The 18,163-nt window shown below is 45.5% G+C and overlaps 1 protein-coding gene across 2 annotated transcripts in view; it reads left to right on the forward strand.

The window, feature by feature from the left end:
- Positions 1-18,163, forward strand: part of LOC147453507 (RWD domain-containing protein) — a 127,826-nt gene that overhangs the window by 16,473 nt on the left and 93,190 nt on the right. The window contains exon 2 of one of the 2 annotated variants that reach the window (XM_086515688.1): positions 16,124-16,162. The exons of the other annotated variant lie outside the window; for it this stretch is intronic. Coding sequence (XP_086371814.1) covers positions 16,124-16,162 — 39 coding nt within the window. The remainder of the gene's footprint in view (positions 1-16,123; positions 16,163-18,163) is intronic. 2 annotated transcript variants of the gene reach the window in all.

The following is an 18,163-nucleotide window of genomic DNA, read 5'->3' on the forward strand; positions in this document are numbered from 1 at the left end:
TTCATCAGTGATGATAAAAGAAAGGCTAAAACTCAGGAAACCCCTAAGGTGACACCTGATGAAAAATCTGCGGAAGAAATAGTAGGCGGTTGGTTAAGTCTTGAAGAAGGAATGGAGTATGGAAAAGAAGAAAGATGTTTTAAGTGTCACACTAAAGGTCACATGAAAAGAGGTGGTCCTAACGAAGAACCCACATCTTTTATTAGGCTCATAAAATGAGCCAAGTAGTGCGTCCCAAGTTTCTCATGATCATCTAGATGAGTCTCATGAAGTGTTATGGTCAGCAGGTGAATGGTCAGCGCATTGTGATCTTGTTTGATCCTGGCAGTATGCATGTGATTCCCTTGTGAAGAGCACACGTTTACAACTATTCTAGCAGATTCCAATGTGGTTTCTAGATTTGCTCCTGGCATGCACTCCTCAATCACTCATGAATGTCCTAATGTGATAGTTTGTGTTTAGCAGGTATGTTTCCGTCGCAAGTTTGTTGTGATGATAAAAGAAAGGCTAAAACTCAGGAAACCCCTAAGGTGACACCTGATGAAAAATCTGCGGAAGAAATAGTAGGCGGTTGGTTAAGTCTTGAAGAACGAATGGAGTATGGAAAAGAAGAAAGATGTTTTAAGTGTCACACTAAAGGTCACATGAAAAGAGGTGGTCCTAACGAAGAACCCGTAGAACCCACATCTTTTATTAGGCTCATAAAATGAGCCAAGTAGTGCGCCCCAAGTTTCTCATGATCATCTAGATGAGTCTCATGAAGTGTTATGGTCAGCAGGTGAATGGTCAGCGCATTGTGATCTTGTTTGATCCTGGTAGTATGCATGTGATTCCCTTGTGAAGAGCACACGTTTACAACTATTCTAGCAGATTCCAATGTGGTTTCTAGATTTGCTCCTGGCATGCACTCCTCAATCACTCATGAATGTCCTAATGTGATAGTTTGTGTTTAGCAGGTATGTTTCCGTCGCAAGTTTGTTGTTTCTCCTTTGTCTAGATGTGATATGGTTTTTGTCACTAAGTGGTTTCGTGAAATTGATCCACAAGTTAAGTTGAAAGAGAATACACTCACTATTTCTTGTGAGGCAGCAGAATAGGTGCATGTTTAAGTGCATGAGTTGGAGTTAGCTTTGACAGGCAGAGGGGGATTCTCTTATCTCTAGAATCACTTCTTGTATGATCATCCGACTTCAAGTGTGGTGGTCATTCTTTTGCCCTTTTGTGAGATTGTCAATATCAGTTATGGGAGAGGTTGGCCATCTCTTATGGGCCGTTTTCTTGATGTTCGACAACGGATTCATTGAGATCCTTTGGATAACAGGTTTGCATGTAGTGTTGGCAGTTGGCGGGGCCATCTAGTTCCTACTTCCACGGTCAACTGTCACAAATTGCTGACGTGTCAAGCCACTAAAGAACGGAGCCAACCTGCAGATCCTGGCCGAGGGGCCTAAAGCCTAAGAAGAAGCAGCAAAAGCAACAAAATATGTTTTACCAACTTATAAAGTCTTGCCGAGTGGCCTATTTTTTTAAAAAGAAGAGTTCCCACCAATTTCTGACCAATGGAATAAATCCCGACCGAAACCTAGAAGAAGAAGAAGAAACAGATGGAATCCCCGACCAACTTGCAGATCAACGGGAAGGGGCCTTAAAACCCTAAAAGTCAAAGAAAACTTGTTAAAAGTACCCGAAAGTGGTTGGAACGAAGTCAGAAAAGTTTATAACCTCAAAATATGATGTTGTGACACCTGTGCGGACATCTCGAAATTCGCGGCAGATTTTTAAGGAAATCCCGAAATTTTAGAAAAGTTTTTTTTTGGGATCAGCTTTTCATATTTGATGCTGTTAGGCTTTGGGCATTTCGATATGAGCCTTGGGGGCCCTCTCTGGCACTCTTCAACGCGCAGATTGCAGAGGAGGTGCCTCGACTAATGTACTTTGCGAATCAACAATAATAAAGAAATACCGAAAGGGCCGCCAACATTTGGGGCCAGTGCTCTCTTGGGGTGGAACTCTGCCAATCCCCGTCTCATGTCGTGTATCTCTTTCAATTTAGTTGTTATTTGAAGTGCTTAGAGTTGTTCAGTTCGTTCTTTTCCGTTGGCATGTGGTGCCCGTCCCCGTTACATCAACATCATTTGGGTGCTTCTTGTGTACTACCTTTGGAGAGCTCCAACCTTGGGGATTCCCATTCGGGTCTTCGTGGGCATGTTGCAGTTCCCCTAGATGGATCCTTTACTCTTTACTTGAGTATTGGTTTTACGTTGTGTATTGGATATTGATTGCACATTTTAGTGGTGGGTATATTCTCTTCAGCACAAGTCAAAAGGACAATTTTGGTGAAGATTCTAAGGAAGCAAGTTATAACAGTGGGAGTATATGTGGTGTTCCGAGTCTGTATGGAGTTTGGCATATTGTATTGGATTGTACCAACAAGTTTGATCTTGGCAGATGCGTTTGATCTCAAAGAGTTTTTTCGAGTAGCTAGGTCCTAATGGACCTCGATGGCTTCTTTGGCAACATGATCCTCGAACCTCAGGTGATAACCTTTCAAGTCTTCCTATTCTTAGCAATTTGAGTTAATTGATGGTGTGATCCTCTTTGAGTCTCGAGTTTCTTGTGATTTAGGTTTTGCTATTCAGTTATAGAGGAAGCGGTTTTACTTTAGGTTGTCTCATATATCTTTTTGGGGATACTTATTCTCTTTTCCTAGGATTGAGCGGGAAGGGGGACTTCCTATCTTGAGGGGAGCTCTTGGCTTTAGCTCTGGAGCTTTCAGTGACAGTGTTGCTCTGTTCCGACGTGGAGTTGAGTCGATTGTTACTTTAGAGTGTACTTTTGAGGATACTTCTCTCTAAGAGGGGGCTTCCAGGTTTCTTCAATTGAGCATCGGTGCTAACGAAGTACCATGCACGGTGTCTTCTAGTCCTTGGTTTCCTTGCCCTCTTCTTGTGACTTGGATAGTGTGTTTTAGCCAACTGTGCAGTTAGTATCGTGGCGGATGTTTTTCTTGAACCATTTGTTACTTCGTCTTTCGGATTTGTGGTGTGGTGGTTGCTCTTCCCAGTGCATTGAAGCAATATTTACTTTGCTTTGTTTCCTAGATTGATCTCTGGAGATGGTACCATTCAGGATAGACCTACTTCCCTTGTCCTTAGACTGGCATGTTGTTTCGTATTGAAGGACTTAATTGGGACAGAGAGTGAAAATTGCTACAGTCTACTGATCTTCATCTGTCTGGAAAACATCCCAAGAGAATATCACCCTACTCTCAGATTGAATCGGGAACATACATCCAACAAAGAGGAACACACATCAATACTGAGACTAAAGCTAATATGGCAAGTTCATGAGACCCTACACTCAAGCTCTGCAAGAGAAGACCAAGGTGCTATAGAAAGCCACCTTTTAAAAATTGTTAGTACTCTCCGTTGTACATAGAACCGCTAGAACTGAAAGGAAGTAGTCCATGGAAATTGACTCCCAAACTGGCTCCATATCCCTCTTTGAAGGGAGAATACGCGAGGTACTGCTGGTCTATGTCGACGGCGATGATGTCGATGACGACGACCACGATGACGACGATGGTGACTGTGACGATGACGATGATGGTGTCGTCGTCAAGTCCGGGACTGCGATGACGATGACGATGCGGAAGGTGTCATCGTCAAGATAGGGATCTGCGATGACGATGACAAAGGTGTCGTCGTCAAGATAGGAATTTGCGATGACGATGACGATGACAATGTCGACGACGATGATGGTGTCGATGACGACGGCGTCAAGGCTGAAAAATGAAAACGCTAGATGCATTGTTGGGGATCTGCTACTGTGGCGATACTGCGGCCTGGATCTGCAATCGCTTCCCCGGGCTAGGGCTGAAATGTAAAAACGCTGGCTGATCTGGGTGAAATCTGAAAACGCTGGCTGATCTGGTACTAGATGGGGAATCTGGCAAGGATCTGTAACCAGAGGATGCGTGTTCTCGCGAGGCTAAGGCTGGAAATTAAAAACGCTGGTGGTAGTGGCTCAAAACGTTGATTGCTGGAGGCTGAAAACGCTGGGCTGATCCTTGAGAAAACGTTGGGACCTGTGGGTGCCTGCCTGCTCTGTTGCGGGTGCCTGCTCTTCTGTGTCATGCGTCTGCTTCTACTGAGTGCCCAATGGGTTTCATTTATAGGAATTATAAGTTGGGTAGGACAAGCTTCCCAACAAACTTACAAAAAGAATTCTAAAAGTCACTTTGAATAAAATGACTTATAAGAAGTGGTTCACACGGTAAAATGCCTGCATGATGAAATGATTGTTCTTGTGCAAGAGAGGGTATGCAAGTGTGAGTGGCCTGGACATGCACGTCCTGCTAGAGGCTCACAAAGGTGCCAGGCTCAGTCCTAAGCTAAGACTCATGCTAGACTATGGCAAAAGCACGTCTAGCGCAAGTGAAGTGCGCACGTGACATCCCCCCCTGTTAAAAGTGAGGCATAGCTGCCGAACTTCTATTTGTACTTCTGATGCTGACTGATGAATGCTTTTGATGCTATGGATGCACAAACCAATGCAGATTCCTTCGAAACCAGGGACTGATGGTATTGCTGAGACCGGCCTGTTCAATCCAAAAAGGGCGGTAGACTTTACTTCAAACCTTGATTTAGCTTTCACCCATTATTAGTCGTCTATTTTACCTGTACTTTCAAGACACAACAAAGGGGAGAGGGATACAGGCTGCTAGATTGCACCTGTATTAGTAGACGGACACCAGATTGGCCCCTAACTTAGGCGCCCCTTTCGGTATTTCTTTATTGTTCAAAAGAGGGAATAAACGCTGTGGTTCCCTACAAGCTGCCCCGCACAAACTCGGCTGAATTTCCACTGTTCCAGCCCGATTTTGGCAGCATAACTGTACTAGAACCCTTCACAGTCAGTATTCCCACGCATTGACTGACTTTCCCGACACATACGGGCACTTTGCAAAACCTGGCGAGAATCTGCAGCACACTGAATTCTCTGTTTTCAGCCCTGAAAATGCGCCAGATCGCTTGTACAGCGGTCCCCTTGCGTCCCCGAACCTCCTGGGGGTATTAGGGTCCGTTTAGGGCCAAAACCCTAAACCTGCAAAAATACACAGCAGGCTGTAATTTACTGTTTCGGGCTCCGTTTCGCGTGCTGGTCGCATCCTTAGCAAGTCCTCGAGCTCCCGCACCTGTAGGGCTACTTGCCCTTTGAATCGGACAAGATTTCTGGCGTGAAACCTCTCCGAATTCACCTGTACCTGCGGGGGGATTAGCCGCTAGCTAATCCAGTACCTGTGCAAGAGGCTCTTGCCTCGGCAATCGCACATGAACCCACACAACTGTACATTGGTCAAATGAAGAGCCCACTAGAGGGGCATAACATACTGCCAAAGGGGAGAGAGAGGGCAGTGCGTAGCGTGCAGGGCATCACTCCTGGCACCGCACTGTGCATAAGAGGGAAAGCAAGCACTCCATAGCTCTTAACCTGTGACAAAACTGAAAATGAGGCTCTCCCCCTCCTAAATTCAGCGCCAACTCTTGTTGCATGAGGCAAGTGCACCAGAAGGTGCCACTTGGCACATTTATAAGCATTTTCCCGTTTCGGGGTTGCCGCCTAAAAATCTCCCAACCGGTTGCCCAGTTGACTTCACGGCAGAGTAAGAAAATGTTCCCCTTGTCATTCCGGAGGTAATGACGCCAACACATTTTCAGGTCTCAAAATAGCAGTTCCCTAAATTTTAGGAGATGCTGCCATTGTATCTTTCTAGGTCATCCGACCCTCTTTGTACACTGTGGCCACACCCAGAATTGAAATGTAGCCTCTGTAGCAAAGGATTCCACTTTGGCTAGTCAATGACCCCACTTGGCTAACCATAGTCCTTGTCCAACCTTAGTGCTCTCTTGCCCTCAGGCCTGGACTCCCTCTGGACAGTTCCACACTAGCTATGCAATGCAGGGCAGTTAGATTTCCCGAGGGTGTTTCCAAAAAGTGAAAGTAAATAGATAATAAGAAAGAAATCAACAAAAAGGATAGATAGTAGTCACACGCTGGTGACAATTGCGGGTGCTGTGGGTACTGCTGTTGATGCAAACACATGTAAGGGTCATTGTCTAGCCTTACTACGATTGCCGAATATCAGCCTGGGCTCTATACCAGATAGTGTTGACTCTGCCTGCTGTAGCAAGAGCTATTCCTCAAACACTGACTGTGGTGAAATGTCACGTGCACATCTAACCCTATGTGCATGTGGACAAGCTATCTCAGGTCTACGGTTCAAGTCAGTTGAGGAAGTGTTCTGGCACCTTTGTGAGCCTGTGCGCAGGCCGTGTATGTCCAGGCACTTAGAGTAGTTGCATATCCTCTGGTTGCACACAACATGATCATCAACATGACATTCAATACTCATGAGGATTTTACAGTGCATAGAATCCATTTTCCCAATTTACTCATTTTTTTACTTATTATTTAATAAGTGACTTTGTTGGAAAAGCGAGTAGGGCAAATTTGCTAAGGCTCTATAAAAGAAACCCGGCGCTAGCACTTTCTGGCAGAAGAGGCAGAATAAGTTCCAGCAACTTGCAGTGCACCTTCTCAGCAAGACCGGCAGTAGGCCTAGCATTTCCAGCCAACAGAAACTACCAACGTTTTTGGGATTTCCTCTCACTAGCATTTTCAGCAGCAGCAGATACAGCATAGCGTTTTTCATCAACAACAGATTGCACCTGGCGTTTTTTAGTTGCAGACCTAGCCTAGCGTTTTGCAGTTTCCGGCGTCAGATCAACTCCAGTACATCAGCGGTTTCAGTTTTCAGCACTTAGACACCGCAGTTTCAGCCCCTACCCGCAACAGATCCTCGCCGTATTGTCGAGTCAGCCAGTGTTTTCAGATTCAGCCCGCTATCGGCAGATTTCAGCATCTGCGTTTTCAACGCATTGTCATCGCTTCATCGTTGTCATCACCATCCTCGTCGACACAGTGTCAGTATTCAACAGAAAATCGGAAGATTGCAGATTTCAGCTTTTCAGCCTTAGCGTTTTCAGATTTCAGCTCGTCCTCGTTGCCGTCATCATCGTCGTCGACATCGTCGGCAAATCCATTGCATCTAGACCATTGTACCAAATTTGTGCAATCAATAGCATAGACCTCTCTCGCCATAGAGAGGGGGGCCCTTCGAGGAGGGTTTGAGAACCGTCTGGTGTCGTATTCTCTCTCTCTCTCTCTCTCTCTCTCTCTCTCTCTCTCAGTCTCAGCACCATTCACAGTAGAATTCACTTGTTTGTGATCGTTGCACTCTCTCATTGAACGAACAGAAGGCTCTCCCTTTTGTAAGTAAAAGGAACCCTTGAGCATAGTTCGGAGCACTCATCTTGAGCAAGATCAACATTCACTTCCGCTGCACCTTACTTTGGTATTAGAGCTTTGGGAGTGTTCTGTATCACTCAAGGAAAGAACCACAAGAAATTTTTTGCTTGTTGCGGTCGCACGTAACCCAAGTCCACTTGGGCGTGCCGATTCCTAATCGTGTTTTTGAAGAGTGACAGGTAGCCCAAGAAAGAAGGGCTTGTCCGGCCTCCCCTAGTTCCTCTTTTCACTCATTGAGAGCAGACCGTGTACTTAGCCGCCGGCCAATCGACGTGAGGTGGGAAAAAGCAACTTTGGTGTGAGCGCAAGGCCGCCAAGGGGTGCGCCCGCAGGGAAGAGTTGAGCTCGGGTAAGAGAAAAGCCTTCTCTAACACAGATTGCAAGCTAAAGAAAGAACTCAAGAATCTCAAGAACTCAAGAACCTCAAGAACCCAAGAACCTCAAGAACCTAAGTTCCTCGCGAACTTAAGTACCCAAGATCTCAGCGTATGGTCATCACCTGAAGCGGAATGGATACTTCGCGTGAAGGTGATGACATGGAGGTGGTGAAGAAGAATTTTCCCCACCAGGAGGATTTTCCGACCCTCCTCCTTCCCCATCTACGCCACTGGTTGTACCAAATCCTATGGAGGCTTTGGTCAAGTCGATGATGGACATGATGCTACAACAAGAGGCGCAACGCGCCGCCCTGGATCGCGACCGCGAAGAAAGAAAGGCATCCTTGGAGCGTGAGCGTGAGCAAGCGCGCTTGGCGGCCGAAGAAAGAATTGTAGCCTTGGAGCGTGAGCGTGAGCAAGCGCGCATGGCGGCCAAAGAAAGACGAGTGGCCTTGGGATTAAAACGTGAGGCACAGAGAGACCAACACATGCAAGAGTTGGTCCTATAGGTACTCACCTCGAGATCCGAGCCACTCAAGGACATGGGCGAATCATCAGGTAGCACAAGTTGAGAAGCGGATTCCAACAACCCCGTCAGTAAGAAGTTGATGTTCAGTAAGTATGATGGTAAGATGGATGCTAATGTTATTCATTCTTGGCTGCATCAATTTAATGCTTATTTTGCGACAACTAAGAAAACAGGGAATAGCAAAGTTTTGATGGCAGCCATGTATCTTGCCGGTGATGCCATTAATTGGTATCAAGCGTGGCAAGAGGCACAGTTGGCCGCGCACCTAGAGGAAGCCGAGGAAGGTGTTCCCCTTTCTTTCAATTGGGCCGACTTCCAAGACAAGCTCAAGGCGCGGTTCTTGCCACCTCAGTACCTAGCGCGGTTAAAGGAAGATTGACACAATCTCAAGCAAAATGGTATCCCAGTCATGTCCTTTTCTAACTGTGTTTTGTAGCTTGGCACCCAACTACGCAAATCGGATGCGAAGTGCAAAGAGGCTTTTATTTTTGGGTTGGATGTGTATATAAGGTTCGATGTCGATGTCTTCGACCCCGTAGATCTCGACAAGGTGATAGCAATTGCTCTCGCATAGGAGATGAAGCATAACAAAAAGGAAAGCCTAAGGAGAGCAAGTCTTCTCACAGTACCTCTCAGACTCCTGAGAACCCACAGAATGGTAAGAATGGTAAGAACGGTAACTCTTCTAGCCAATCTTCCTCTAATCCTTCGGAAAAGAATTCTCACAATGAATCTAAGGGTAAAGCTAACACACTTGCTAAACCTAAGCTCACCCAAGATGAAAAAGCTGCACAAGGAATTATAGGAGGATACGTCACGTCCGAAGAACAAGTCATTTATTCTAAGGAAGGTCGATGTTATCAATGTCACACTAAGGGTCACATAAGACGAGATTGTCCTAAAGAACCCACAAAATCCACATCTTCTATTAATGCAATCAGAGAGCACACAAATATGTCCCAAGTTTTTCACGATCATGCCGATGCATCTCTCATGCATTGTTATGGTTATGTGGATGGTTAACGGATTGTGGTCTTCGTTGATTCTGGTAGTATGCATGATGTGATTAGCGACTCTCGTGAAGAGCGTACGTCTAGAAGCTCGACCCATTGATCCCATTGCGGCCTTTGGGTTTGCTCCTATCATGCACTCTTCGTTTATGCATGAATGTCTTGATGTGACCTTGTCCATTCAAAATGTCCGTTTTTGTCGAAAGTTTGTGATTTCTCCTCTCTCAAGATACGATTTGATTTTTGGCATTAAGTGGTTTAAAGGTCATAATCCACAAGTTTGTTGGAAAGAAAACACTCTTAGTTTCGTAGTTGAAGGAGCATCTCTCGTGGTTCTTCAATGTGACACTAAGATTCCATCTATGTCACTAAATCTCTCACTCTCATGGTTTGGACGAGGATAAAACACGTAGTCTCATTCTAGAGAAGCATGATTTGTTGCATGACAAAGAACAAAAAAGGACACATGAAACGGAACACGAAAAAGAACAAGAAACGGAGACTCTCTCAGTCATTCCTTTTCCGCAGCACGACACGCATTTTTTGCATGATAAAGATGTGATTGTTCACAAGGATGATGGTTTGCATGCTGATTTTTCTAGTGAAGCTAACCTCATTGCAGATACGATCAATCACGCAGAACCGATCTTGGCTCTTGAGTCGAGGTCCAAGGACCCACTTAGGAAGTATTGTGTGTTTGCATGATTAGTCAGCGCGCATTGTTTGAGTTTTTCATTCGTGACGATTTCTTGTATTTTCGTAGCCTTCTTTATGTGTTCCCTTTCCACAGGCATGCCGTATTGTACGATGCACATGATTCACTCACGAATAAACACGAATGTATGTGGATCTCTCTCGAAAAGAAAAAAAGTTTGCCTTCAAGGAATTCACATTGTTTATTGATTGTCCGTTTTGTCATCGCTTTTTCAAGTCTCTTCCTTGGCATGACACAGTCTTAGAAAGAGCATGAGAAAGATTGTCAATCAAGCATGGGCATTTCCGTTGTGATTTGCCACAGTTGATAGGTTTAGGTCGAAAGGTCAAGATTCGATCCCACTTTTTGCGTTTGTTTGGTGAACGGATTGGCACTCCGTCACTTTGTTCATCTGCATTGCATGCACACTCTTTTCGGAAGAATAGTATTTTTCCAGGTCCTTTACATAGAATGGATATGATTATGATTTTGTGTTGGAAGTGGTTTCATAAATTTTTCTCCTCGGATATTCTTGAAGAAGGTGGAACCACGAACATAGCCCAAGTTGGAGCATTGAAGCCGAAACCGATCACTTTGTGTCGCTTTCGATGCGGCCCAAAGAAGCAAGTATTGGAGACCTTCATAAAGTTCAAGTATCGCACGACCCACGCATCCGAGTGGGCCGGCGAAGCGCTCTTCGCAGGATTCCAGGAGTTGTTGGCGCACTCTCTCGACGCCATACAGCTCGGTACTAGTACCTCACTTTGAAAAGGAGGGGATGTCACGTGCACATCTAATCCTATGTGCATGAGGACAAGCTATCTCAAGTCTAGGGTTCAGGTCAGCTTAGGAAGTGTTCTGACACCTTTGTGAGCCTGTGCGCAGGCCGTGCATGTCCAGGCACTTAAGAGTAGTTGCATATCCTCTGGTTGCACACAGCACGATCATCAGCATGACATTCAGTACCCATCATGAGCATTTTACAATGCATAGAACCCATTTTTCCAATTTACTCATTTTTCACTTATTATTTAATAAGTGACTTTGTTGGAAAAGTGAGAAGGGCAAATTTGCTAAGGCTCTATAAAAGAAACCTAGCGCTAGCGCTTTCTGGCAGAAGAGGCAGAAGAAGTTCCAGCAACTTGCAGTGCACCTTCTCAGCAAGACTGGCAAGAGGCCCAGCGTTTCCAGCCAACAGAAACTGATAGCGTTTTTGGGATTTCCTCTCACTAGCGTTTTCAGCAGTAAATACAACATAGCGTTTTTCATCAACAGCAGATTCTACTTAGCGTTTTTCAATTGCAGACCTAGCCTGCGTCAGATCAGCCCCATTACATCAACGTTTTCAGTTTTCAGCACAACGCAGATTCAGCCCCTAGCCTCACAGATCTCACCTACCCGTAGCAGATCCTCGTCGTACCGTCAAGTCAGCCAACGTTTTCAGATTCAGCCCGCTGTCCGCAGATTTCAGCATCTGCGTTTTCAATGCATCGTCGTCGCGTCGTCGTCATCACCATCCTCGCGGACACAGTGTCAGTATTCAGCAGAAAGTCAAAAGATTTCAGCTTTTCAGCCCTAGTGTTTTTAGATTTTAGCCCGTCCTCATCGCCGTCATCATTGTCGGCAAGTCCATTGCATCTAGACCATTGTACCAGATTTGTGCAATCAATACCATAGACCTCTCTTGCCATAGAGAGGGGGGCCCTTGGAGGAGTGTTTGAGGACTGTCTGGTATCGTATTCTCTCTCTCTCTCTCTCTCTCTCTCTCAGTCTCCGCACCTTCATTCACAGTAGCATTCACTTTGTTTGTGATCATTGCACTCTCTCACTAAAGGAACGAAAGGCTCTCCCTTCCGTAAGTAAAAGGAACCCTTGAGCACAATTTGAAGCACTCATCTTGAGCAAGATCAACATTCACTTCTGTTGCACCTTACATGAAAACATTACCGGTGCTGATGGACTGAGGTTTGGTTCCGGAGTCCTTTCCAAAGGTTCAATGACGAGGGAAATGGATGCAGGCTACATGCAAATGTGAGTGCAAAAGAGGTTAGGCGTCCTGTCTCCAACTCCTTCCATATCCACATACAAAGCTAGGAGATCTTGGTACTCAAGATCTGGGTTGTCATGTATCCGATGTCGATCTTCCTTCAAAGGCATGGCAATGAAGATGGGATCTGGTAAGTCCATGGTGGGACTCAATGATTCTTCAGGAAAAAAAACTGAGAGAGGTTCTTTGGGTTCTTGGGTACTTGGGTTCTCGGGGTTCTTTGGTTCTTCCCTTGAGTTCGCGAAGCCGAAGCACGCACAGAGCTTTGATACCAATGTCAGGTGCAACGCACACAGAGCTCTGATACCAATGTCAGGTGCGACGGAAGAGAATAAGGATTTTGCTTGGATCTAGTACTCCGCACACAAACACAAGGGACACTTTACTTCACTTGAAAGAACTGAACTGAACTGAATAAAAGAGAGAGACACACGAGAGAGAAAAGAGACGACACAGGGATGTCGGGTCCCAACCCTCAAGGGCTTCTTGCTCTGCTGCCATAGCAAGTACTTTCTTTATTCTTGCACAAAATGCTGCTGATGCTAATGGGTACTGATGCTACGGATTCTGAAGGGTACTAAGGCTACTGATGTTGAAGGGTACTGAGGTATTGATGGTGCTGACGACGAGGTCTACGACGGGTACTGCGGGTTCTATGTCGAAGACGGGAAGGTCAACGACAAGGTCTATGTCGAAGACGAGATACAAAGGGTCTTTGTTGACGACGGTTTTGTGTCGAAGACGATGAAGTCGACGACGGTCCTATGTAGAAGACGATGAAGTCGACGACGGTTCTGTGTCAAAGACGGTTTTGTCGACGACGGTTCTGTGTCGAAGACGGTGATGTCGATGACGGGTATTGCTGGTCTATGTCGACGACAATGATGTCGACGACGACGATGATGGTGATTGTGACGATGGTGATTGTGTCGTCGTCAAGTCCGGGACTACGATGACGATGACGAAGGTGTCGTCGTCAAGATAGGGATCTGTGATGACGATGACGATGTCGATGTCGATGACGACGATGGTGTTGATGACGATGGCGTCAAGGCTGAAAACTGAAAACGCTAGATACATTGCTGAGGATCTGCTACTGCGGCGATACTGCGGCTTGGATCTGCAACTGCTTCGCCGGGCTAGGGCTGAAATGCAAAAACGCTGGTTGATCTGGCTGAAGTCTGAAAACGCTAGGTTGATCTGGTACTAGATGGGGAATCTGGCAAGGATCTGCAACTAGAGGATGCGGGTTCTCGCGAGGCTAAGGTTGGAAACTGAAAATGCTGGTGGTAGTGGCTGAAAACGCTGGGACTTGTGGGTGCCTGCCTGCTTTGCTGCGGGTGCCTGCCCTTCTGTGTCCTGCTTCTTCTGCTTCTATTGAGTGCCCAATGGGTTTCATTTATAGGAATTATATGCTGGGTAGGGCAAAGCTTCCCAACAAACTTACAGAAAGAATTCCAAAAGACACTTTTAATAAAATGACTTATAAGAGGTGGTTCACATGGTAAAATGCCTGCATGATGAAATGACTGTTCTTGTGCAAGAGAGGGTATGCAAGTGTGACTGTGGCTTGGACATGCACGTCTTGCTAGAGGCTCATAAAGGTACTAGGCTCAGTCCTAAGCTAAGACTCATGCTAGACTATGGGAGAAGCATGTCCACGTAGTGCAAGTGAAGTGCGCACGTGACAGGTATGTTACCGGAGGTGCAGATTTTTGACTCTTTCCTCGAGGGTGGATCACTTGAGAGTTGGGAAATGATTTGGATACCAGTAGTTTATGTCTTTATGCTTTAGTTTTGATGCTTTGTCTTGGAGCGGTCAATAGTTGTAGATGCTTGTTGTGTGAATTGTGAGTTAGTTGAGTTGAGGAGATTCTTGCTAGAGCTGGATTCTTCTCCAGCAGAATACATTCTACTTCTTGGATGGCTTTTGGGGAAGTGATTGGATGGTATAGCGGCCGCGTATTGTTTGACCTCGGAGTTCTGTTGCAGATATCCTTGTCCACAAAACCTCTCTTTACTGTTGTAGATTGCTCACTCTAGCTTCTTGGTCCATCTTCTTTACCGGGAGCTGAGAAGGGGTGTTAAGAGTTATGGCATCTCTTTGGATTCGTCTAGTCGGTCCCGGTATCTCCCAAGGACAGGTGATAGGGAGTGAGGGCTAGTTTGTGGTTGTGCCCGGCAAGAGTGAGGTAGTTTTTTCATGTTGGGATTTTCCAGCCATTTAGGCTCCCGCAGGTTGGGAGTATTTTCCCCAGCCTTGGTCTAACTTTCCCTTCAGCCCTATGGCCCTATATTGCCCTTTCTCCGACATTTCCTCATTTCAGCCCCTTTTATTATAGGGTTGTGAACTGGAGGACTGGGTTGGGCATTTTGGGTCTTACTCTGTATTGGGAGCATGGGGGTTCATCTCTTGGATAGATTTTGCAGAGCCCTCTGTGGGGCGCTCTCATTGGGCAGCCCCTTGGGCAGGTAGAGCCAGTCGGCAGGCAGCCAGGTGTTCTACACCTTGGTGTCTTTGTTCCTCCTGGCGTTTTTCCCTAGCGTTTTGCTGGGCAGGAGGAGTAGTTATGGGTGTCCTCTCTACGGTGCGGTTCCCTCCTCGTGGCAGCCTTACACAGGCTCTGTGATCATGCAGTGTCAGAGTTTCTCATCCGAGATCTAGATCTTACCAGGAGGAGATGCACCAGATCTATGCTCTCAAAGCATGTTAGGGATCGTACCCATGTAGTAGTCTCGTGTGCAGGAGCAAATGGCAGTAGCAATTGCAATTGTGTGTACCTTGGGTCTATCCATTGAAGCATGTCAATTCTATGCCGGATCACCCTTGATAACTTGTGTTGTCAGTTTGTTATCAGCATGGAGAGCCTTTCCTAGATCTCTCTCTCTCTCTCTCTCTCTCTCTCTCTCTCTCATTTTCAGATGTCTGTCTTGTCTGAGTTCTCTTGCTACTTTAGTGATCTCTTTTCTCCACAGTTGACTTGTTCATGTATGAGAATTGAGCCGTATCGGAGTCAAGGTGTCCTTTGGCGGATTGGAGGCTTGTTCTTGTCTTCATTGCATCTACCACTACCTATTGTGACTGAGGCCTCTCTAGATCCAAGTATGTAGTCCACTTTACTAACCCCTTTTAGAGACTCATAGTGGGATGCATGTCAATTCTCCTAAGTTGGGGCATTGAGCAATCTGTAATAAATAATAAGATGGTGTTGCAACCATAGCTGTTGGTAGTAGCATCTGCGTGCGGCCGGTTTCACATTTGTATTGAAGTCTTCTCCACTCTAATCTCATCCAAAGGGTATAGCATCTCAGACGCCTCAAAATCACAAGTCTAGCTTTGCCTGCTTTGTGTTTGTCCGTTGAAATCTCCCTTGAGAAAGACCTCTCCCAGGTTGGTGTACTCCATAATCTCCTCTGCTAGGCATGTGTATGTGAGTGTGTATCTCCTCTCTCTCTCTCTCTCTCTCTCTCTCTCTCTCGCCAGCCTAAATCATTGCAAGGTACATCGGTATGGATCTCAGATGAATTGACACCCCTTCAACTAAAAAATAGAGCCAAAGAGTTGGCTAAAGTCAGAGAAGCAAGGAAGCAAGGAAAATGGGTAGTGTATAGAGGAGGAAAAGCTATCATCCGAGACTTCAAGAATCCATCCATTCCCACAAAGACATGGACTTAGGTCTTCTATAGATGTAGACATAGTATGCACACGGTGATTTCTTACCATTGTAAACCTAGCTCTCATGAGTCATGAGAGCAATGAGGTTATGTTTTGCACATGCACTCATTTTCCTTTTATGATACCTAAAGTGGAATGTAACCAAAGATGTATCGGTTTTGTCCTATAGGTCAGCTTTGGCCTCTACAGGAAGTTAAATAGATTTTCTTTCTCTCTCTCTCTCTCTCTCTCTCTCTCTCTCTTTTGCACAAGAAAAAAGAAATTTACCCTTTAAGAAAATTTGAAGTTGGTTATGTGACCTCTCTTTGGGACCTTTTCACTAACGACATTCTAAAGTCTGAACTTTTTATAATCATATCTGCCACTTTTCATTTATGCAAAAGGCAAAAGCCTAGGTACTTATTCCAAATTTTGTGCAGTTTGTGGAAGCTGTTCTCGGAATCAAAGCAAGTACTCAGGTAAATGATTGATCCATTTTCTTAAAATGATGGTTACAAGAGAAGGTATGATGTCATGGGTCAAAATAAAAACAAGATCATTTTTTGCCTACTAGAAGAAATGTGCAAGATATCTCTGTGTGCCCCACTCTAAGCACCTCTTTATCAAGTAAGCATGATGCTTTACTATGTGATGTATGGTCTGTAAACACGCATCCGAACTCTACTCTTAAAATATCTACATTTGGTTCTAATGGCATGTGAGATTAGGTAAACAATGAGGTTAGGGTTAGGGAGGATAGGTATTAGTAGCATTCATTGGTGTTAACCATAATGATATGTTAACCACGAATTGATCAAGGCAAAGACTCAATGTGTGCAAATGGAAAATAACAATGCATTAGAAATGAACTTGATACATGGGGTGCTTATATAGCACAAAGCAAGACTTATTGGATGAGGTAAGCAGTGAGATCATGCCCGCAAGTGGGAGGAGGTGTCTAGAGAAGGGATGCATGCGTGTGTGTGTGTGTGGCATGTGAGAGATCTCCAAATGACTGATAGGATCTTGGGCTCATAAAATGAGCCTAATGCATTTTCTATGCTTCATGAATCTGCAATTGTCGAAGTTGACAAGGCTGATCTGCTATTGCAAAAACGTTGTCCTTGCTGTCTACAAATGCTGGATCTGTTGCTGTCGTATTGCTGAAGTAAAACGCTGAAGTCTGTCTTTCAAAACGCTGGCCTGCTGCTCTTATAAGCGCTGGTTTGCTCCTGTTTTGTAAGGCTGAAAACGCTGGTTTGCTATGTGCATGTGGACAAGCTACTTCATGTCTAGGGTTTAGGTCAGCTTAGGAAGTGTTCTGGCACCTTTGTGAGCCTGTGCGCAAGTCGTGCATGTCCAGGCACTTAGAGTAGTTGCATATCCTCTGGTTGCACACAACATGATCATCCACATTACAATCAGTATCCATCATGAGCATTTTACAGTGCACAAAACCCATTTTTCCTATTTTAGCCATGTTCGCTTATTATTAATAAGTGACTTTGTCGGGAAACTGGGTAGGGTATTTTTAATAAGTTAATATATAAGAAAGCTAGCGCTAGCACTTTCTGGCAGAAGAAGCAGAAGAAGTATCTACACTTGCAGTGCACCTTCTCAGCAAGACCAACAGAACTCCCTAGCGTTTTCAGCCGTCAAGACCAGCCAGCGTTTTCTACAGCAGATCAGCCTTGGCGTTTGTGCAACAGAGGCCCTAGTGTTAGCAGATTCCCAGATTTAGCCTGACGTTTTTGCAGATTGCAGATTGTTCTAGCGTTTGCAGATTCCCGGCGAGAGTTCAGCCCAAGCACATCAGCGTTTTGCATTTTCAGCACTTAGATTCCACAAGATCAGCCCCAAACCTTGCAAATCTCACATACCCGCAACAACAGATGCTCGCCGCACGGTCAGATCAGCCAGCGTTTTCAGTTTCAGCCCGTTGTTCGCAGATTTCAGCATCTGCGTTTTCAGCGCATCGTCGTCGCGTTGTTGCCATGGCCGTCCTCGTCGACATAGAGTCAAAATTCAACAGTTAGCAGATTTTTAGAATTCAGCCCCTAGCTTTTTCAGTTTTTAGCCGTCTCGTCGCCGTCGTCATTGTCGTCGACATCGTTGGCAAGTCCATTGCATCTAGACCATTGTACCAGATTTGTGCAATCAATAGCATAGACCTCTCTCGCCATAGGAAGGGGGGGGGCCTTGGAGGAGGGTTTGACAACATTTTGGTGTCGTATTCTTCTCTCTCTCTCTCTCTCTCTCTCTCTCTCTCTCTCTCTCTCTCTCTCTCTCAGTCTCAACACCTTCATTCACAGTGTCATTCACTTTGTTTGTGATCATTGCACTCTCTCAGTAAAGGAACGGAAGGCTCTCCCTCCCATAAGTAAAAGGAACCCTTGAGCACGGTTCGGAGCACTTATCTTGAGCAAAGTTCAATATTCACTTCCGCGGCACCTTACAACTATCCTGTCCGTAAGATAAGT

The sequence above is a fragment of the Adiantum capillus-veneris genome, chromosome 7 (genome assembly GCF_014529385.1).
Source record: "Adiantum capillus-veneris isolate H3 chromosome 7, ASM1452938v2, whole genome shotgun sequence".
Lineage (NCBI taxonomy): Eukaryota > Viridiplantae > Streptophyta > Polypodiopsida > Polypodiales > Pteridaceae > Adiantum > Adiantum capillus-veneris.